Here is a 23,118-nt window from a genome sequence, read left to right on the forward strand (position 1 = left end):
CTTTGCTTTCAGAACAAAAATGACGCTGTTGCTATGGCAATAAGAAAAGCCCGCAGCGTCGCGCGGGATTTGAGAGTATATAAAGTACTAAACTTTATTCATACCGTAGAATAATTTACAGTTAACCCCAAGGACTAGGTATGATAAAGGAAGACCAGCAGTCAGAAATGCAATTAACTGAAGAAAGATGTACTGAAGAAATAGTTTGCAGTTTCATCAGTAAAAGTCAGCTTCAGTACTCTCAAGAAGTTTGTAGGCCGCTCTGGTACATGCTCAAGACCAATAATTACACCCTTAACAGAGGTCACTAATTACGTTAAAACATAGGTAGGAGGGATTCTGGCTGGCTGAAACAGATAAACAGTAAAATCAACACAGATGGACGTCTAGTTCACAACATATCTTCTAGTGATTATTTAGGTAACAAGCGATCAGAGGTCAGACGTAGCAGGTCATCCAGGTGACAACAGATCTCCATAATGCTTACTCCTGTGGTGCCATCTCCACATATCCCTGATACCAACACACATATGCAGAAAACACTTCTACTTCAAGGTTGGCTGGCTCTGCCCTGAATCTTATCAGGTGTTTAGTTATATACACAAACAATGAATACAGTTTTTCAGAGAAGAGAGGAGAAATTCACTAAAACTATTTAAAGTTATTCATTGAAATACAGAAATGCATATGTTCTGATTACACGTTGGTCAAGTAGATGAGAGGTCCTAATGACCTCTATAACCTGGACAGCCAAACTTGGGCAGTCACAGTGATCCTAAATAAAGAGAGAATAAAAACTCAGCATGTATAAAGCTTAGTTACACATTCCAACTTCTCACTAAGGGAGAGAAAGATACACATACATTTTCAGTGTCTACTCACTGGTGTATGGTAAATAATAATTTTAATCAATCAACTAATAATCTATGAGGTTAAATACTGATTAAATAATTTGATCAATGATCATGCAAAATAATAATGAATATATTTTATGAAGGCTGTGATGAATCAAGGATTCCACACCTTCAATACATTACTGTAGAGCATTTTCCCTCTTGTTGTTTCTCAACACAACCAAGATCTAAAGTAATCTAGTGGTTCAAGCTGCACTGGATTTATGTCATTTGATGTTTGAAACAAACATTATGGATGAGTGGTTTAAAGCTAAAAGTCCCAAATTACCCTGAACTCTTTACCAATGATGTTTAAATTATAAACTTACCGATAATAAGTTAACTTTCAGTGGCTCAACTATTATATTATTCCAGTTTTTACATTTTCTTAAGGCTTACATACATTATCAGAAACTATACCTATCTTGCCTATTCTTTTTTAATTTAAGTAAGCCTTATAAAAATAACATGCAAAAATAAACCCAGAACGGGAAAAAATGTTTACATTAAAGTATATAGCCTGTGTTAGATTTGACAGACAAACGAATATTTTTCACAATATGGTATAAACGCACTCGTCTTTTTTTTGTTCAATGTAAAGATATTTTTCTGCACCACGTGGTGCACTTTGAGCGTTCTACGTATATATGCGCATGCGTGTGAGCGCGCACTGTTTGCAAAGGACTAGAATCTCGAGAAAACACTACGTTTGGATGGAATGTTAAACCATCCGGAAGTTACTTAAATATTTTATAATTTAGAATTAGTTTCATATATATATATATATATATATATATATATATATATATATATAAATATATTCGCTAAAATGTCAAGAAAGAACACCATAGGACCAGGTAAGATTTGCTTAAGGTTTTTTTTTTTATGACGTATAACGTTACCAAAACTTCGCCTGCTCGCCAAACACATGTGGCTCTAATAATTAATTACATGATGTGTCGTTTAACAATACGTGCTTGCTAATGTTGGAGAATTTGTGCAAGAATTTGCCATTTTCTTTATATATTAATTCTGCCTTATGAATTGTATATATATATATATATATATATATATATATATATATTTTTTTTTTTTTTATTTATTACAAACTAAATAAAGTAGTATACGAAAGATCAGTCATGCTTTGATGACATATGCAGAATTATACCACAAAATTCATTATTTGTGTGTCTCTGTCTATGTGAGGCGTGTTCAAACTTTACAATATGTTTTTCCACTGACTCTTAGAATACTTCCGGCTGCATGAAAATGAGCGCCTCATGCGGACTCACGTAAGTCATTACGTTCGCGTAAATTCATTTAGAAGATATGAATCAGCATTATTTTTGTTGTAGGTTTTAGTCTGTAACTACCATTTTCTGTGCTCCTTTTTTTTAGGAGACAGTGGTCGATTTGATTAATGATAGACCTGCAAACCACAGCTTTTTAGATGCCTTAAGTTTTGGTTATAGGTTTGGTAAGACATAATTTATCTCACTTGTGCACGCCCCAGTAGTCATCCACGCTCACTTAATTAAAACCTGTTGTAGACACTGAACTATATCGATCAGTGGTTGGAGAGCAGGTTTGGAATTATTTCCTAATTGGAATAATTAAAATCTACTCCTAATATTGTGCATGTTCTAGTGCTCTCAAACTTTACATGAAATTGAACTCCGATTCTGCAACACAGACTGAAATATTCAAGTCTATCAGGCTGCATGATTTATGGATTTATTTTCTTTGGATATTAGAGTTCCTATTGTATTAATGAAGTTCTTATTCTTAATTTTAAAGGAATAGTCAACTCAAAACTAAAAATTTGCTGAAAATTTGTTTCTTCAGAACAGATTCAGTTAATGCTTGCTCACAATTGGATTCTCTGCAGTGAATGGGTGCCATCAGAATGTGATTTTATCAGCTGTTTGAATTCTCAAGGAATGCCCACGATTTTAGTCTGTCAATGAATGTCTTGTGAAGTGAAAAGTTGTTTGTAATAAATTCATCAACTTCAAACTGTTGCTTCCGGCTGAAAAAGTAGTATTTTTAGTATTTTTATCCATAGTATTTTTTCTCCATTGAAAAAGTTCTCTCTTCTGAATTTGGAGAGAAATATGCAGAGATCAAGCACTATTTACAAGCAAAAAACATTTTGATGTGAGCGTTTACGTGGATATTATGTCTACAGGAATTATTGAATTTTTTATTAAGGAACCTTGAAGTATAATATAATCATTAAAAATGATGTGTACTACCATTAAAAAGGAACTCAACAGGATAGAGAAATACTTGTGGGCCAAAAAAGAAAAGTAGAAGAATACTTGCAAATGAGAGAGGTTTGAGATTGTTAGAGGTTCTGTAGGTATCTCAGCTTTGTTGTCTTGACCAATAATGTCAGATTTTTGCCATATAGAACTCCTTGACTTGAGCTTTTTAAAAGATATTCTACAACGGGGGATGGACTTATTCACTGGAGGAAGCCTTATGGATTATAGACTCGATTGATTTGTTTCTTTCAAACATGCAGCTTTTGTGTTCACAAGTTATTAACTTATGGACTGGAGTCAGGTGGATTACAGTGACGTTTTTATCAGCTGTTTGGACTCTCATTATGGTGGCACCCATTCACTGCAGAGAGCAACTATTGCTGAGCAAGTGATGTAATGCAAATTTTCTCCAAATCCGTTATGATGAAGCAAACTCGTCTGCATCTTAGATGGACTGAGGGTGAGTAACATTTTCAGCAAATTTTTGGGTGAACTACTCCTTCAATGTAAAAGATAATAAACGGATCACTATATAATATTTACTTTTAAGGTTTTGTGATATTTAAGCAAATTGTTTTTGTATTAAAGTTCCAGGATTGGATAGGTTTGCAGCTCTTACAGGGTATGAAGATTTATCTGACGAGGATTATTATTATGATGATGATGACAATGACGATAGATATGCCCTCCGTACAAACAACAGATACTGTGGCTTTTCTCGCAACTTCCTTGAAAGAAGTCTGCCAAAACCATCCAGATGCATAACAGCTGAGGTTTGTGTCAAACACCTGTGATTCAATCATTATCTTGTTTTATAAGATTAATAAAAATGATTTAACTTTTTTATTTTAGGAAGCAGAAAGAAATGCAAAAGAGCTAGTGGATGAAGAAGAAAAACTTAAGAAAAAAGCAGAGAAGAAAAAACAGAAAAAGATGGTGAGGGCATAAGTGAAAAAAAGTCTTATCTGAAAAAAAGTGTGAATATTTTAAGCTGTATTTTTCTGAATTACAATAGAGACAGAAGGAGAGACGTCGGCTGGAAAAATTAGAAAAGGAGAATGCAGATAAAGAAAAAAATAAACTGGTGAGGAAAAGTTTTTGTTTGTAAAATGAAGTAGTTTGACACTGATAACACATCAAACCTCCATCGTTTTGTACTTGTCTCACTGAAAAGACAGACTTTATTTGATCTTGGTGGAGTCTAAGTGTATTTTTGTTTCTTTCTTTGATTAAAGGTTCAAGTTGACCCTGGACCAGAAAAGATTGAGCATGCTGGTAAAAATGAAAATAAAATGAAAAACAAAAATTGTTCATCTCTGCCTCCTGGGCCTCAATGTGCCTCAGCTCCTGTGCAGAGCAGTGATAGCAGTAGTGAAGACAACGGAGACGATGGTGAGGAAGACTCAACTGCGGAACCAGAGGTGAGCTGTTTTATAGATAAAGAGCTGTTCACTGAGTGGAAGATGCTGATTTTCATGGCAGTGCTTTATTCTGTGTCTTAGGAGCTTGACATGAATAGCTGCTTTGTGTCAAACGCAGCTGCTATTGCCAAACGCAAACTGGAACAAAAACCCAAACCTGACAAGAAACATGATCAAGCAAACTCAACAAAAAAACCATGTGGCTCTGAGCAGAAAGACACCACTCCGTCACGAAAACAGGTTGGTAGAGACTCATTTATTTTCTCATTTGAGACACTGCATGTCCAAAAATCAGGTGTTATACTGCCTAGTGATTCTGTGATGTGTAATGTTTCATTATCTATAGCTAATTTAGATGAGCTTCGGAGACAAACAGGTGAATATATGATAACTACAGTGCTTGCATCCTAGTGGGATTAAAATAGTTTTTAACTTGTAATGGAACAACTCATAAATCTGTAATCCATTATGTCAGACAGATGTCTAATAGCAGGGCTGCACAATTAATTGCATGTGATTTTCATATTCATCTCACGGGTAAAGCTCTCACAAAGTAAAGTTTCTATGATTAGTAGTAAATCTCCAACACCTGCTTTTAAGATGGAGTAGCATTTACTACACAGAGCCGTAGCTCTCTAACAAGCTACACAAAAAATTGCAGACTATATAATAGTATAATTATGGAAACATTCGCAATAATGACAGCTGTTTGCGTAGCTTCTCAGTGAACTACGACGCGGTGTAGTTAATACTGCTCCATCTGAAAGCATGTGAAAATGCCACAGAGATAAAGGCCATGTTGATTAGCATTATAGATATATTTTATTATGAAAATTCTAATTAGAACTTTGATAAAACATATTGCCATAGTCGTGTGTTTACTGGTCACGTTGAATCAATGAAAGCATTTAAATCTTCTGTTTATAGACCCTTTGTGAGCTAGAGCCAAAAAAAATTGAATTTACAGCGCACACTTATAAGAAAAGGTTAAGTAAAGTATTGACATTTGTTGTTATGGTTTGTGTTATATTTTACGGCACAAAAACACTGATATAACTTAGTTTTGGAAAAATACTTCATAACAAATCTTTACTTTTTTTGCTTTCTATTAATGCTATACAATGAATCGCATTCGTCTAGTCTCACCGTGGCTTAAATTATTGGCAGTTTAGCATTTAGGAAGTAATTTACACCAAAACAAAGGATAACCTCTACCCTTTCATGTTCGAAAATGTTATTTTACATTGTCTTACTTTGCATAATAAATTCAGACAAGCTCAGTACTGAGTAATTTTTCGTCAGTTTATTTTCATGAAATGGAATGGGTACAAAGGATTGTGGGTGATTGAAGGTTGCGAAGGATACATCCCATACATTCTTCAAATTCAGGTAAATGAAGGAAGCGAAACGAAGGCTGTTTTCCAAGGATCCTTGCTTTTGAGATGGCCTTCAGCGACTTTTGATGACGTGGCAGCCCCGATATGAAGCCTTCTGTTTGGGAAACACCCTTCATGTGCACTTTTGTTCTTGTGGACTCACAATGGCTGCCACGTGCAAGTCCATGAGATTGTAGGGTGTCCCATGTGTCATTTTAGTGTTTAGAAGGGTGTTCACAAGCATCCCCTTTGTGGCTGCTATAGACCCTCGATCCGCACTTCTGGCAGACTCCTACCCAACAGTCAAAGCAGCATTACTTCATGAAAGTGTGGACTCGGGAAGACCGCGAGGGCTTAGGCTGTGATTTGTGACCGGTCCTCTATAGGGATTTCCTGGGTTTCTTCTCTGGTCTTCGAGTTTTACTACTAAAATCTTTTTCTACTAAAAAAAGATTTACTACTAATCACTGAACCATGCTTCACTGAAAGATATGCATGATAATCACAACTTCGGTCTAATTGCAATTACGATTTTGTTTCAATTTATTTATTTTTTTCAAAAAGTCTCTGGAAGTTCCAGATGCCGAAATCTGAATTTATTGGTCCAGACAACAAAGTATGCCACAGTTAAAAACAGGCCAGAAGATTACTGAAGTAGTTGTGATGGGAGTATTGAGGAGATTCCAAAGAGAAAATGAAGGGAAGCACCAGCAATGTGATAATTGCTTAAGAACTGTATAAAAGTGAGAGTTTTCAAAGTTATTGTTTAACACCATGTGTGTACAGCAAGCAGACAGGTTGCAATAATACAGATTTTCACAAACTGATAATGAAATTAAACTTGAACAGCATTCATTTGTTTTCTGAATAATTTACATCTTCTGACCTATGTTAAAACAGTTGTCAACAATGCAGACAATTACCATAAACATGGAACTTTGCCTTGTTGTGGGTTAGCCTGTTTATTGACATCATATATCAGCATTGTCACATCTTGTGCTGGACGGCCAAATAGAGGCATGACTCTAACCATGGCATTCACACAATGAATTTGGGTTAAAAACTTTATATTCATCAAACAATGAAGAGTTGTTAAATAAGAAGTGCATTTTTCCACAAATTTATAGTAATATGAAATGTTTTTTTTAGAAATTGGCATTCATTTCTGAAGGAACATCTGACACTGAAGGAGTAATGATGCTGGAAACTCACAGGAATAAATAACATTTTAAAATCAAAGAGAAAGGGGTTTATTTTAAACTGTAATAATATTATAAGAAATATTGTTTAACTGTGTTTTTAACTAAATAAATGTAGCCTTCACTCTTAAAAATAAAGTTGCTTCACGATGCCATAGAAAAACCTTTTTATCTAAATGAAGAACCTTTGTTTCACAAAAAGTTCTTTGTGGTGAAAGAAGAATCTTCAGGTTATAAAAAGGCAAGAAAGAAATGCTTCTTTAAAGAACCTTAGACTGAATGGTTGTTTGGGGAACCAAAAATGTTACTTCTATGGCATGGCTGTGAAGAACCTTTTAATCACCTTTATTTTTAAGTGTTGGTGAGCAGAAGATACACTTTTTTTAAATCCTTTATACTGCAGTATAACATTCTTGCAGAAGTAGCTTTATGTAACCATAATCCTCTTGAACTATTTTGTGAAAGCAACCAGTTTTTGACATACGCTTTATTTCCATAACATTTAAATTGTCATTCCTGTAGATCGATATCAAGGAGGAGAAGTCGGAGGAGATTGTCAATACAAATGATTTGATTACGAGAAGCATGGAGTTGGCAGGTGCGACAGGATTTTTTATTTATTTTTTTCTAAAAATGGCTTAGTCATGAAACCTCTTCCTAATTCCGTCTTCTCTTCTATAGTTATAGGTAACCAGTATGCCATCTCCGGTAACCTGGAAATGGCAGTGAAATATTTTACAGATGCTATAAAACACAATCCTAAAGAGTATAAGTAGGTGTTGACAGTTTTAATTACAGCATAACTTCTAGTTAGATCGAAGGTTGCACATTAATGTGTTTTTGTTTGTCTGTGGTGCAGGTTATTTGGGAATCGTTCTTACTGCTATGAAAAGATGCTGCAGTATGAGAAAGCTTTAAATGATGCTGATATTGCTCTTTCTATGAACCCCAAATGGATTAAAGGTCTTTACAGAAAAGGAAAAGCGCTTGTTGGACTGAAGGTATTGCTTTAGTGTTTAGACAGTGTCATCCATCATTTAGAGTACAGGCTCATCCACAAATGCCCATCTGCTATTTAATTCTCTCACAATCTTGTTGTTTCCCCTTCTGTCAGAGATACTATGAAGCCAGAGTTACATATAATGAAGTGTTAAAACTGGACCGCACATGTAAGGATGCAGCTGAGGAAATGATGAGGGTGCAGCTCATGCAGCTTATGGTGAGTGGTTGAGAATAGCTAATGGATCACACTTTGTTTTAGTGCTGATGCTGCTTGAATATTGGCAGCATATTGGTTTTATGTTTTCGGTTATAAAAAAAAGCAGCAGAATGGTAATGTCGAGAGATGCTTGTTTCATAAACAGGAAATGGGATTCACTAAAGAGCAGAGTTCAAATGCCCTTATTCTTCATGGAACTGTAGAAAAAGCCCTAGAAAGTCTCTCTGGTCTGTCAGGTATGATAATACTTGATAAAATGTGCATATATGTATATGATAAACCATGTATATATCATTAACGTTTCTATTAAGGGGCAGTATTTGCCCCCTGGGAGAGAGTTCTTGTTTTTTTTTTTTTAATTTATTTATTTTGGAATCCAATTGTATACATTTCTTTAAATGTGTGTTTTTTTTTCCATATTTTGTCAATTTATGTATTAAACGGATAGTTCACTCCAAAATAACAATTCTATCATTAATTACTCGCCTTCATGTCATTCCAAACCTGTAAGACCTTTGTTCATCTTCAGAACACAAAACACAAAGATATTTTTGATGAAATCTGAGAGCTTTCGGATCCTGCATAGACCGTAACAGAATGAAGTCGTTATCTTTTGTTTTTGCGCACAAAAAAAGTACTCTTATAGCTTCATAAAATTTAAGGTATAGAACCACTGATATCACATGAACTATATGAACGATATTCTTACTACCTTTCTGGACCTTGAATGTGGTATTTGCGTTGCTGTCTATGGAAGGGCCAGAAAGCTATCGGATTTCATTAAATATCTTGATTTGTGTTCCGAGATGAATGAAGGCCTTATTGGTTTCACTCAACAGATGTGTATGTGATTAGTTACGATGCTCAACACTGCCAAAAAAAAAACAATGTGTACAAAGAAATTTGATTCATCATGAGCGGATAAAAATGTGATGCTACAATCAACACTTTTGTTGTCATTTTCACCATCACTTTTAATCATGACCGTAGTAAAATGTTTTAATTTAAATGTGCAGGGGCATGTTTTGTCCGCGTATCTTATTCGTTCCTTCCTAGTTTTTTTTTTTTTTTTTTGTAAACATCAGAGAGATGCTGATTTCATAAATATGAATAGTGAGGGGGACAAATACAAGTAATACATTGAGATTGCATTTAATTGACTCTCGTTCTATGCAGGTTTAAGCCCTGTCCTAGTGCCCGGAGAATGCAAGTTTATGTCCGTTAAGCAAAACCCACAACCTCCAGCTATTTTCCCCCTCAGACCTCTTCCTCCGCATCAGCCTCGACCCAGTATGCCAACTGCTTCTCCAGTTCATCGTCATCCTCCGTAAGACACGCACATACAGGCATTTGTGCTAAAGCCTTTCACCTCAAAATCGCCTGAATCTGGCTGTCTTTCATCCTTAAACAGAGACCTATTCCCTATCTGGGTCGGAAATCTGGTGCCTTCTATAACAGAGCCAAAGCTTTATGACTTATTCAGATCGTAAGTGACCTTATTTGTTTTGCAAACATTTTTTAACCAGTAAAATGCTTTATTCAGCATTGATGGGATGGAGCACATTTTAATAAATTTAAATTTTGTTGCATAAATTTATCTTTATGAAACAGTGTTGGGCATGTCCATAGTGTAAGAGTGTTACAGATGAGGCGCTGTGCATTTGTTAACTACGCCAAGAAGGAGGACTGTGAGAAAGCCATCAAAGAATTCCATGTGAGTATGTATGTCCTGTTTTGTTCAGTGAACTGTAAGATATGCAGATGACCATAGAGCTGCTTATAATATGTCCAACCCTTCTCAGGTGATATCAGTGGTTGGGGTTTATCCCTTGTTTCCACTGAAATGAAGATCTTGTATCAATTTTATCCTTTCAGAGAGGGGGGGGGGGATAAGTCTTTATCTTTGTTTTTGTGATTTGCAGGGTTATGCCATTGATGGGACAACTCTAGTGGTGCGTTATCCAGATAGGATTCACACACGTCTTGGAGTGTCCAGAGATGCATCTACGGAGTCCTCAGGGAAGAATGGGTGAGTGAACATGTCTGCATTTAGTTTTTTTGCACATGAATCGTCTGTGTTTAGGTTTTTGAATTTAAATGTATGATCAGAATGAACAACTTGAAACAACACTTTTTTTTTTTTTTAACACACTTTACCGATTTTTACTGCGTGAAATCTAACAGTATATCACTTGCTTGCCTCTGCAGTGAATGGGTGCCGTCAGAATGAGAGTCCAAATGGCACAAGTAATCCACATGATTCCAGTGGAACAGGAAATGCTATATATACTGCTCATGTACTCACATTCACAAAGAGGATAGTTAATTTATAGTAACTTAAATACTTTACATCACTGTGGATTATTGATGTTTTTATCAGCTGTGTGGTCTCTCATTCTGATGGCACCCATTCACTCCATTGGTGAGCAATATTCTTTTGGTGATGATGATGCTTAATTTCTTTCAAATCTGTGCCAACAAACTACTGTACCTCTAGGGTGGCCAGAAAATGAGTTTTTTTTTTTTAATACCTATTCCTCAAATTGAAGATATGAAATAGATATTACAGTAATTTTATAATATTGTGTAACTCAATAGTTATGGTTTAATGGTAATAATTTTTTTTTTTTTCCCTCAGCAAACAGCCTGATGAATGTTATTTTTGGAGGACAAATGGCTGTATTAAGAATGGCTGCACTTATAAGCATATACCAGAAAACAAAGGCATTGACCGAAATGAAGCCAAATCACACCCCTGATTCCCAGCACACAGACAGGGATTTAACCATCTCAATCACTGTAATTAGTTGAATACAGTAAAAATTCACATGCATAAAACGTCAGCGTGGGGCTTTGGTGTTTGTTTGGTCATTTCTTCTGAATATTTTATCATTTCTGTTTAAAAAAAAGTCTTAATGTCAGTCTGTACACAAAGTTGAAAAGTTTATATTTTGGACAATGATGCGTTTTAATCAATGTATTTTTATTTATTTTTTGGTTCCACAGAATAATACATTCCTTCTTACCAAGTCAGTTATTGGTTTTAATGTTTTTCAAGACCGTGACGATACGTTTTATGTTAAGGCTGTCAAAAGTTTTTTGAATGTTCAATGCAGAAATTCAAGTTTTTTTTTACAGCAATTGGGGAAAAAAATAAACCATAAGTATTGTTACATTGAGACGTTTTATTTGGACTTCTTATCTGCAGGTTTTTACCTGCTTCTGTAAAAGCTGAAATGTCACAAGTGAAAATAATTACATGTGTCAATAGTATACTCCTGATGTACTGTGCCACTTCTGCTGTAGAGATGATCTGCCGTAGGTAAGGGAAAAAAGTCCATGTAGTTACAATTGATATCTGTTAAGCAATGCAAAATGACTCTCTAATACAATAAAAGGTGCCCTAAAAAAATGGGGAAACTCTTTGAATTTTTTATTATTTTTTTGTATTTTGTAACTGGGTCAAATAATTTATATCATTTAGTCATTTATAATATGTAACTCAATATTCTGGCTTGTGTTTCACCGCATTACTTAATTAAATAGTAACGAGTATACTGGCTGTGCTATAAATGGATATTGATGCACAACATTTCTGTTCATGGGTCTCCTGCTGAGTTCATCATGACTAAGATAAAACTAAAGTTAAAGTCATTCACATTGTTAAACCCAGATTAATAGTATTTTACAATAGATGTATAGGTTACTTTTTTTCAAAGCCTTATGTCATTTGTTATTAGAATTGGATGAATTTTATGGCATTCAAAAGCTAAAAGACCTCAAATGTGTGTCTCAGATAAGAGAGACACCAAAAACATGCAGTGTTGGGGATTCTGCTCTACAGGATCAAAGTAAAGATTTAGTTTATTTAAGTTTATTTAAAAACAGCAAAACTGAACAAGACAGAGAAACAAAACCAAGCATGCCTATAAAAACATGGATAAACAACACCTCACCATGAACACAGAAAACATTAGGGCTTAAATACACCGGGGTAATGAGACTAACAAGACACCGATGTAAACAAGTAATAAGGGTAAAGACGGGCTGTGTCTGAAATTGCCCCCTATTCACTTAAACGGGGCACTGTTTGAAAGGATAGCCATCTGTACTGATGTCTGAAACCATAGTGGATGTTATTGAATGCACGCATTCAATTTTAAATTGCACCACAGTAAGTATACACTCAATGGCTAGAAAATACCAAATCATGGTCATGCCAAATGATATTGCATGTCTTGCTAGAAGACTGTGCCTGCAGCTGAATCATCTATTCTCCAAAGCACAGGTCAAATGTGGGTACATTGTAATATCATACAGATAGAAATTTCTTTTTAGCGTTTTAACACTAAAACTAAAATGAAAGTGAAGTGAAAAAGTTTAAAACTAGCTCCTAAATCTGTGAAGCATTAGGAGTAGTGAAGAGGACTCCTAAGTCACTAAAACCAAGCCACAAACTATCCTAAAATGGCTGTTGCTGGATCAGAATATAATTTTTTTTAATATATATATTTGACAATAATTAGCTTTTAAATTATCACCTTTAGTTTTCGAGGTTATCCCAACTACAAATTTTCCTTTTGTTGGTTTTCTTTTTTTGTTTGCATGTCTTACAATCATCCATTAAAAGGCCGTTTCTATGCATATTCACTAAGTCTGAGAAGCACACGTGTAAGAGGCTGACAATTAGTTGAACATATACTTTTTTTAACTAGTGATGCGTAGCCTGCATTTTAAAATCTTTATTTGAATGTGGCAATATTGCGCTCTTCAATATTTCTATGAATAAATCTCTGATAGAAACTATCAGCCAATCATTGTGGGCATAGTTAGTAAAATGATTAGATTAGATTAGATTCAACTTTATTGTCATTGCACATGTAAGGTACAAGGCAACGAAATGCAGTTAGCATCTAACCAGAAGTGGGATAAGCAGTAAGTACAGAATATACAGTGTCTACAATATGTTACAAATGTACAATACATATACAAATGTATTGTGGACTTAGTATTGTGGACATAATTTACAGATTTTAATCTGTAATTTTAATTTACTCATTGCTATCATCCATTGCAATGAGGTCAACCCCACCCTTTCTCTTAGCTTAATACTTCTATCTATTTCTTGGTAAAGGTTTGTCTCAGCAGCTTTGTGAATAGGTTTTAAGAGAAAACACTTAGCTAAAAAGTTTTACTGCTATTTAGGAGAACTCTTAGTTGTAAGATAAAATGTTTTGTGAATATGGGCCTTGGGGCTTTATGTATAATGCTGCTCGGATTAAAAGTTTTTAATTTTACTCTTATTCCTATACTCAAGAATAAGAGTGATTCATTGAGTGAACTCGTGTTCACATCCATGCTCCAACTGTAAACAAGGAGACATACCAATAGAAAATGAAGCATCAGTAACACTTAGTGAAAATTTTGCAAAGCATTTACATTTTTTACAAATATTTCAGTGTCTTAATGAAATGTTCTTTACTGTAGTTACATTAAATGACTGGTGTTGTGCTCCTGTGACTTCACATGAGCAGGCTCACTATCTCAGCCTTAGACTTCACTGAAAGTTGCTTTTAGCTTCTTTATAAAAGTCTCCTACTCTTAGAAAAGTCCTACTTTTAACCTTGAATTATTTGACACTTAAGTTGAAGCTTAAGAATATTCTTCAGAGCATTTCTGAGATGCTTTATTCATACGGGCCAAGATTGCTAACATTAGCCACGTTTAAATTCATTCAAAATCTTTTTGCATTTTTTCACAGCATTTGCATCTGTGCTACGTCCAAACTGATTCCAAACTCTATTTTTGGTATAACCATTTTCTATTCTTCGCTGTTTTATTTCATTTTAAATCCATTTTTAAAGTTTTTAAATTCCTTGTTTTTATTGTTGTAAGATTTTTTATGATTATTTTAATTCATTTTGTTTTAGCCTTTAGGCTGCGGAAGCATGGTAGTGGGTTCGGTCTTGTTACGCACTTCATTCCTCAATATGATTTTACTTGTTTATTTGATTTTGATAAATGATCAACAAAAAGTATGTGTTAAAATTAAGATAAAAATTATACAAAAAAATCGTTCAAAAAAGGGATTTTCTACAAACAAAAAAGTATGAAGTGGTCAAAAATTGTGTCTGACCCACTCCATTTCTTCCGGCTCACTGCTGTGCTGTCCAATTCATTACCATACCCTTCATGACTTATACAATTTTCTTCCATAACTAACAAATTAAATAAAGAAAAAATACACAAATAATATTTAATCATAAATATAAAACAAAAATACATTTTCTTAAATGGCTACAACACCTTTTATGTAAAGCACTTTTTTACAATCAAAACGTCATTCACCATGTACAATATAGTAGAATGGCTCGTAACAGAGAAGTTAGAATGAGAGTCAAACAGGCAAAGGTCAGGTAAATGGAGAACAGCAAATCAGAAATACCAAGACACAGATACAATCAGACTCCAATACACTCTAAACACAATTCACCAATCTCTATGATACGAAACTCTACAAGAAACAAACGAGACAAATACATTAAAACAAAGGTAATGAGGTAACAAACAAATGCGAAATGACAAGAACGAATTTGGCAAATGGTACAAAGATGGCCAAGTTTGAGAGTTTGGGCCGGTCCTTGTAACTGGGTCAGGTGAGAAAGTGGACCTATAGCTGCCTCCAATGAATAAGAACATGCCCATCTGTAACACACATGCACTCGCACAGATACAATATATACACAAGAGGGCAGTATTATGGAAGAATATTTATGACATGAATGAACACCTGAATGAACAGTTTATATGTCATCTTCCCTGTAGGCAATGAGGGATCTTTATCAAATCAGAAAGAAGACCAGGACAAAAAGAGATTTACAATAATGAGAAAATACTCCACAAACAATATTTTGAGGAAGTTGATTGGGAGACATTAAAGCTTTTCAAAGTTTGTTTACTGAGAGTTCTACTTTGTTTCACTCTGTGTGTTAAACGGTTTAAACATCTTATTGTTTATAAAAACATTTTGGCTTTAACATTTTCTCTCTATCTTTTTCCAGATTTAGTTTGGGCAAACATTATGCTTGTTACACTCACCGGGCACAGTGCATTTATTTTACATTACCTCAACAAGATTCTGGAGTATACTAATGGTAAGCTGGTATCTAATATCAGCAAACTAAGTCACCCTGTATATTCTCAAAAAAGTAATTGGCATGCTATAACATTTATGTAATATGTGTGTGTGTGTATATATATATATATATATATATATATGTATATGTGTGTGTATTTATTTTCAGCCTTCACTTACTTTTAGATTATTTATGGTTTTGAATGTATTGTATGGGTTACCAGGCATACTAACATGTGTATTTAAATGTGTCATTGATCACAGAATATTTTGGATGGATTTTCGTCACAGTTCTTCTCCATGTCTTGACTGCAACTGTTTCTGTGCGATTTTCCATAAGAGTTCCTGGTAACAAAATACATTGAAAGTCAGAAAATGAGTAATATATATATATATATATATATATATATATATTTGGTTAATTGCTTTAACTAATTATCTTTCAGTATACTGAAGGAGCTGTATGCGCTAAGGGACGTTGTGGCAAAGTTCATATCACAGGTAACTTTATTTTAGAGGCTGAGTAAGTCTCTAAAATGTTTAATTCCTACATTTTATTGCATCGCTGCAATGCTGTATAATGACTTATAACCCATATTTGGTTAGAATATACTAGCGAAAAAATCCTCAATGGAAAACGAATTGTATATTGCTCCAAACCTTATCCTATAAATCCTAAAATAACCGCATGTGTTTAAAATTACAGCAAGGCGATATTGATGAATCAGATAATTTGTCAGAGATTTGTCTTTCTGAGATCCAAAGATGTCAGCAAGAGGCAACGCCATTCCTGGAAGAGAGAGAAATGCTTTAAAATGTTTCACATGTAGTTTCACAGCCATAAAAAAAATGTCTGGAAACATGCACAATGTCTCTATATTAAAGATGTATCAGTCTGCTCTACCTCCTGATTTGCTTCTCCGGCTAAAAAAGAAACACGAAATCAATTGGCAGCATCATGACACTGCTGAGCTGTTGATTGGCTGAGGATCTGTGTGTGTGGAGAGAGTGTGTATGTGTGTCCTGTATAAAGCACACTGCTCTGCAGCATTTCTGAACTGGTGCAGTGCCGGTTCATCTCCACTAATGGTGTGCAGAACAAGGGGGACTTAAAGAGAAAAACTTCTCCAACCAACAAAACATCAACATCATTTGAAAACCAAACAAAAATAATAAAAAAAATCCTGCATCATGAGCTTTGACCCATTCATTACCTCCATCTCCCGGCGATGGGAAGATTCCCCCTCCCGCAGAACAACCTACCGGCTCTCCCGGGGGCCCCTGTCGTCCTCCAGGTGGCCGACACGTTTGGAGCCGCTGCAGCGCTGGGAGCAGAGTGACCTGAGTCAGGCGAGCATCGTGAACGCTGAGCTTCTGGAGCTGCGGACCCAAGAGCGAGAGCAGATGGTGGGTCTGAACAACCGCTTTGCATCCTACATTGAGAAGGTGCGATACCTTGAGCAACAAAATCGGGTGCTGCTCCTGCAGCTAGAGGGCCTGCAGCGCAGGCAGAGTCAGCCGTCCCGTGTGCAGAAGCTCTACCTTCAGGAGGTACGGGGCCTCAGGGAGCAGTTGCACCAAGAGGCCCAGAATAAAGCACGCATGGAGGTGCAGAGGGAGAAATTGCGGGAGGCGTATGCACAGCTGCACGAGCGCTGGGAGGAAGAAGCGCGGCGGCGTAGCCAGGCAGAGGCAGAGGTGCAGAGGTTGCGGGAGGAGGCAGGTCAGATCGCTCTGTGCAGCTGTGATGCCGAGGCCAGTGTGGTCTCCCTGGCGCAGGAGTTGGCCTTCTTAAAGCAAGTGTTTGCAGAGGAGCAGGAGGGGTTGAGGGTCCAGCTACAGGTTGCCAGCCTCAGCGTGGAGCTGGACACAAGTAGACCGGACCTGTCGGCCGCTCTAAGAGAGATCCGAGCACAGTATGAGAGCCTGGCTGGACGCAACATGCAGACCGCTGAAGCCTGGTTCCGGGGGAAGGTGGCGAGTGTAGTGGAGCTGACAGATAAACAGGAGGAGGCTGTGCGCTTGGTACGTGAGGAGACAGCTGAGTATCGACGACTGCTGCAGTCCCGTTCCACTGAGGTTGAGGCACTGAGGAATGTCATAAATTCTCTGAATGCACAACTAGGGGAGCTAGAGGAGACACAGAACACAGAGGTCAACAAGTACCAGGTATAGTTCACCAGCAGCAATCAATCCAAGTGTAATTGCAATACAACCACACAAATGTCTCTGTGGAGACACTTAGAAAGTGAGGCCATTTATGCTATTGAATGCGGAAACATTCTGTATAAATGAGAAGATTAATGAAATGGAAAATAACCGGAACAATGTCAATTGGCATAATACACTCATTTAAAATGTCCAAAAATCTTACCTTTTTGGGTACAACAGTCTGTCACTGGGGCAGTAGTCTTAAGGAAATGCAAAGATTTTGTTTGCTTATTTGTTGAGGACAGACTTGACACAAAGACTGTACATTTGCTTTTACCATGACAAGTCAGTGTGCTGAGTCTGACCTTTACTGTTCTAGAGTCTCAGCATTGATGGAAAAATATTTCTGCAGTGCTTTCGGCATTGTAAGGTTTAAGTTATACCAAATTTGCAGAAATGTTACTGATGCTGACTCATTCCATCAGTGCGGAGTCATGACTGACTCTAGAGGGAAAGGTAGTGCTGACTTAAAATCTTTAAGATTGATGAAATTCTGCTCTACTACTCTGTATCTCTGGCACAAAAACTGTGTAGGAACGCTGAAGCATATCAGCATTAATTTATGCTTTAAATTTTTTTTGAACCACTTTTAGGAGAGGATAAGTGACCTAGAGAGGGACATTGCGGATGCGAAAGAGGAAATGTCACGCTATTTGCGGGAGTATCAAGATCTGCTTAACGTGAAAATGGCTTTGGATGTTGAGATTGCAGCTTACAGGTTAATATACTTGACAGAATGACATTTTCAGTTTCTTTAATCAATTTAATTGAAAACCATTCTTGTGCATTCAAAACGAATGAAGAATTATTTTGATGTTAGATCAAAAATGATTATTGATTTGATGTGGTTTGTTTAGAACTTAAATTTATTTTTTTCTTTACAGGAAACTCCTGGAGGGAGAAGAAATTCGATTTACGTATTCCACATTACCAGCCCTAGCCTAAATCCCTAAAGCACAAAACCCTAGTAACTCACATTCATCATATTCATATTTTGAATAGCTACAGTTGAGTCAGACCCACATTTACATCCTGAATTACTAACAAATACATCACCTTCCCAAACACTGAGATGCACATAAATCAACCCCCCCCCCCCCCCAAAAAAAACCTTACTAACCACCATTTCAGACCCTTGTTGCCAAATCCATATCCATAACCTTTACATTTACTTCTGATCCTAGTTCTTCAGCTAATTTCACCCTAATTACACCATCTTACCATGAAACTAAACCGCAGCATATCATCGCTTTAAAGTCAGACGAGCCCTTGTGTCACACAAGAGGTACACATAATGAGATCCCCCTTCTTCTTTACACTTGAAAATGGACAATTGACCGCCTTGGAGACACCGCTAAGGGCAGCACTCACTCAGCCAGGGCTCAGTGTCATGTTGGCAGATTCTAATGGAGGACCTTGGATGGTTTAACTTAAAGAATACTATATTGTTCTGCAAATAATAGTTTTCACTAAATTGTCATTTTTGTTTCATTCCCAGCACCCATTGAAAATCTGATTAGCCAGTGATCCCTTACATGCAAACTTTTAACCAATTGTTTGTTGAAGTGAATCATTGTTCAGTCTCAACTCACTTCGGGTGCTAGAAATGGACTAAAGACAATTTGTTAATTCGACAATGGACCAAGAATCAGTCAACAGGACACTGTCTACCGTCCCTGGCTCTTTAGATTACATGTAGTTAGTGTAACAGTTAAGTTTTAGCTATGTTAGTTAAGTTAGAATGTGTTCATTTTAGTAAATGTTGTAGTAATATTTAATTTGCTATATGTCTGTGTTCGCCTTCTCATATATGTTTGTTTGGTTGAGAATATTCGATTTTTTTGCTTTAGCATTTACGGTGTTTAACCTGATAAAAGCATGACTGAAAATCAAGAGTAGAAATAAAAGCTCTAGAACTGGAGTTTAAGTCTCATGGTTAAAATACAAATATCATGCTTTCATCTGCTTCTATTGTGTCACCTAAGTTACAATGTATGTCAATTATCAGTAATTTGGAAATGAACAAGAAACCGAGTCTGTTTTATCATGACAGTCTCTGAACTGAATGGTGCTGTATGTTTGCAACTAAATTACATGCTGAATAAAGCAACAGTACCTCTTCTGGAGCATGTCTCTGTTGTGTGTTTGTGTTTAAGGCATGCAGTGAGGACCAGATATCCAAAACTTGCAAATTAAAACCCCTTTGGAACATTTTCACATTAAGATGGAAAAAAATTGATTAGCAGGTTTATGATAAATGATTCAAACCTGATTCTATTAGTTAAAAATGTGTCAAATTTCTGAACAATTTGAGTTGGTTCTTTTTAGTGGACAAACCCCTCATGAATCAGTCAGACACATTAATGATTCAGTCTGAGTTACTTACTGATCTTACCTTCTGTCATGTCAAAGTCAGAAATAAATAAATAAAATAATAAATAAATAATAATATAACTACAAATTGTTGTCAATGTGAAGCCCATTTCAGCCATACACACATATAAACATTATTCTCTTTTTTAAAAAAAAAATTGTAAATGTGTAAATTGTGACATACAAGTCATAATTATGACAGTTTTTATTTATTTATATATTTCTATGTCTTAGTTGTCGGTTTGTTGTAAATTTGACTCTTTATGTCATAAACACATGATAGGTAAAAATTGATAGCCTGAATGCAGTGTAAGTCGCTTTGGATAAAAGCGTCTGCTAAATGCATAAATTTATTTATTTAATTTTAAATTTATAATTAACTGTTTTAATATGATGTAAGTGGTCGACTTTTAATGTCATAGTTTTTGCTTTTTATGTCATAATAATGATCATCATTTTGACTTTTTATGCCATAAATATTACTTTTATGTTATAATTATAATTTACCAAAACATTTTTTTTTCTTTTGTGGCAGAAATGTGCTTCCACAGAGACAACAATCATGTATACTGGGTGTTCATATGGTTGGCTTTTTATGTAAATGTTCTGCATTTTTGTCAGCGATGTTTAATCAAAAAAGGAATACGATAACAGTTAACGTTAACTTACCAGATTGTTGTTTGTTTTGTAGTATTTTAACCAACAGTAAGTTTATGGCTGCTTACCTTATTACCTAGGTTAGGCCTTCTAGCCCGCTTTTTAGATCATTTCCCCCAAATATTTCTTCCGACACAGGACAGAACGGTTAATGGATCCGTTAAGGAGCCGAAATAGTTCAAATAAATCATAATAAACAACAGAAGAGTTTATTTCCTAACGATTCCTAACGGTTCGCAGTTCTACTTCCTTCCAGCACGCGGCAGTAGATAGCGCGTTGCGTTCAGCTCAGTCTTGACTGTGGATCGAGTAAAAGAAACATCTTCCCTGGTTAAAGTTCAAGAACATGGCGGCCTAGGTGAAGATGCTCAATGTTATGTAGCCATGCTGGAATCTGTTACTATATAATACCTTACTATATTCCTTAATTCATTTGGTGTTTGACTGTGTGGTCTGCATAGACGCTTAAGGTTAATCATAATTAGATTGAATCTTTAAGATGTTGCGGGCTTTATCGAGGTGTCACACTCCTGTAGTCCGTCTGCTCTCTCCTCGTACTGCTGTTTTGATCGAAACTGTCAGGGGAAGGAAATCTCGCACAGACCCCAAAGCGAAGTCAAAATTGGGACGGGTCAAGACCCCCCCTCCCGTAGATCCAGGAGAAATGGTTGTACTGAAGGAGCGTTACACTGAATACAGTCTGATCTTGAGAGCCCTGCGGTAAGACTGCATGACATTAAACCGTCTCCTGACAGATCATTAACTTATGTCTAGTCACCAGTGAATAGATCTGGTTTTCTGATTACCAAGCTCGCAGTATTTATCATCACGGTTGACACCTAAACTGGTTGAGACTGATATATTTGAACATTTATGCATGTAGACTTGAGTTCAAGGAGCAGATGTTGAGGAAGAAATATGAAGAAGAGGTTGGTTCCGTGGCAGAGGAAAGAGCCAAAAGGGAAGCAGAAGAGCACCGGTCACTGATGGCCTTGAATGATGCTGAAAACCTAAGAATGTATCAAATAAGGTGAGTCTTTAGAGCAGGGCTATTCAAATCTTGCCCTGGAGGGCCAATGCGGTGCAGAGTTTGGCTCCAACCCTAGTCAAACACAAGTGAGCATGCTAATCAATGGTTTTGGGATCATTAGAAAATCACAGGCAGGTAACTTTGATCAGGGTTGGAGCCAAACTCTGCACTGCATTGGCCCCAAAACCCTGCTTTAGAGTGAGATACATGAGGGGCATCTTGTGAGAGAGTTCAAGCTGCATCAACATTCATAAAACAGTAGACAAAAAGTCCTTGGATGCCCTACAATATCTGGTGAGAATGCATTTGTATATCTCATGAGGTTGCAAAAGATTTGTGTATGGCAGTTAAAGGGATAGTTCACCTATACATGAAAGACTGCAGTTAGTTTACTCCTTCCTTTAGGGGCTCTGATGACGTTCCCTAATTGGCTTTTTTTGTTTTAGGTGGTGTAACTTGTAGTGATGTGATTTTTAGTTGTGAGGGATGCAGTCAGATATACTTGCGTTGCTGTTTGAAATGAATGTGTATGAATCTGGTCTTCAAGAGAGCAACGCATGCAGAAGGAGGCTGAGGCTGCTGAGCTGAAGAAGAGAGAAGCAGCCATCTTACACCAGCAAGAGCTGGAGAACTACATTAAAGAGAAAGAAAGACAAATTCTTCTTCTACAGGTGAGAGCTTTTACAGAAACGTTGCTTAAATTTAAACAATGTATGAGTAGTGCTGTCTTGTTTTGTGTTGCAGTATTTTTATTTGATTAATTTACAAACTGAAGAAGGATGACATGTTTTTATCCATGTTATAATTTTATCAGATAGGGTTTTTTTTTTTTTTTTTAATCTAACCCATCTCTCACCCTGCATTCATCTGTATTTCAGGAAGAGGCAAAGGACTTCATCACACCGGACAATCTAGATCAGCGGATTGAAGAGGCTCTTGACAACCCGAAAAACTACAACTTTGCCATTGATAAAGAAGGACGTGTTGTCAAACGGACTGCATTTCAGCGATAGGGATTTCAAAAACCAAAATACCTACAATGTACATAAAATATATTCTGTCAGTGTCATCGTTTAAACTGTCTGGACATAAAAAGAAAAGTTTTCTCAAAATGGATCCATATGAGTGCTTTTTGAGAGAGTCATTGGAAGTAGTGAGTGATATCTGTGTGTGTGTGTGTGTGTGTGTGTACACTATATGAGGAACTCAAAATGTCTCAAAGGACTGCCTTCTTAAGACTCTCTTAGGACTGTCTTCTTAAGATGGTTCTTCGCTAGTCAGAATAGTTAATACAATAAATGCAGCAACTGATGTCATGACATCTAAAAATGCCAAAA

The 23,118-nt window shown here is 36.2% G+C and overlaps 3 protein-coding genes across 4 annotated transcripts; all 3 read left to right on the forward strand.

Moving 5' to 3' along the window:
* The first annotated feature begins 1,637 nt into the window (after positions 1-1,637).
* Positions 1,638-11,227, forward strand: si:dkey-33c12.4 (uncharacterized protein LOC560112 homolog). Of its 2 annotated transcripts, none has more exons than XM_059566361.1 (18): positions 1,638-1,750; positions 2,142-2,185; positions 2,292-2,370; positions 3,749-3,933; positions 4,013-4,096; positions 4,176-4,244; positions 4,396-4,581; positions 4,663-4,821; positions 7,679-7,754; positions 7,838-7,928; positions 8,016-8,157; positions 8,271-8,375; positions 8,521-8,611; positions 9,552-9,702; positions 9,787-9,861; positions 9,987-10,089; positions 10,298-10,404; positions 11,014-11,227. In XM_059566361.1, the coding sequence occupies exons 1-18, from the start codon at positions 1,723-1,725 to the stop codon at positions 11,132-11,134; spliced, it is 1,896 nt and encodes a 631-aa protein (XP_059422344.1). In that variant the 5' UTR covers positions 1,638-1,722; the 3' UTR covers positions 11,135-11,227. The 2 variants fall into 2 exon arrangements, with proteins under 2 accessions (XP_059422344.1, XP_059422345.1); XM_059566362.1 differs by having other exon boundaries at positions 3,773-3,933.
* Positions 11,228-16,544: 5,317 nt separating this feature from the next.
* On the forward strand, positions 16,545-19,847 carry neff2 (neuronal intermediate filament family member 2). The gene is made up of 3 exons (XM_059566363.1): positions 16,545-17,679; positions 18,315-18,439; positions 18,606-19,847. Exons 1-3 carry the CDS (start codon positions 16,702-16,704, stop codon positions 18,664-18,666), a joined length of 1,164 nt encoding a protein of 387 aa, XP_059422346.1. The 5' UTR covers positions 16,545-16,701; the 3' UTR covers positions 18,667-19,847.
* A 1,176-nt stretch (positions 19,848-21,023) lies between these two features.
* Positions 21,024-22,832, forward strand: mrps26 (mitochondrial ribosomal protein S26). The gene is made up of 4 exons (XM_059565531.1): positions 21,024-21,471; positions 21,635-21,781; positions 22,329-22,452; positions 22,660-22,832. The coding sequence occupies exons 1-4, from the start codon at positions 21,251-21,253 to the stop codon at positions 22,792-22,794; spliced, it is 627 nt and encodes a 208-aa protein (XP_059421514.1). The 5' UTR covers positions 21,024-21,250; the 3' UTR covers positions 22,795-22,832.
* Positions 22,833-23,118: the final 286 nt, after the last annotated feature.

Source organism: Carassius carassius, chromosome 14, assembly GCF_963082965.1.
Source record: "Carassius carassius chromosome 14, fCarCar2.1, whole genome shotgun sequence".
NCBI classification, from domain to species: Eukaryota; Metazoa; Chordata; class Actinopteri; order Cypriniformes; family Cyprinidae; genus Carassius; species Carassius carassius.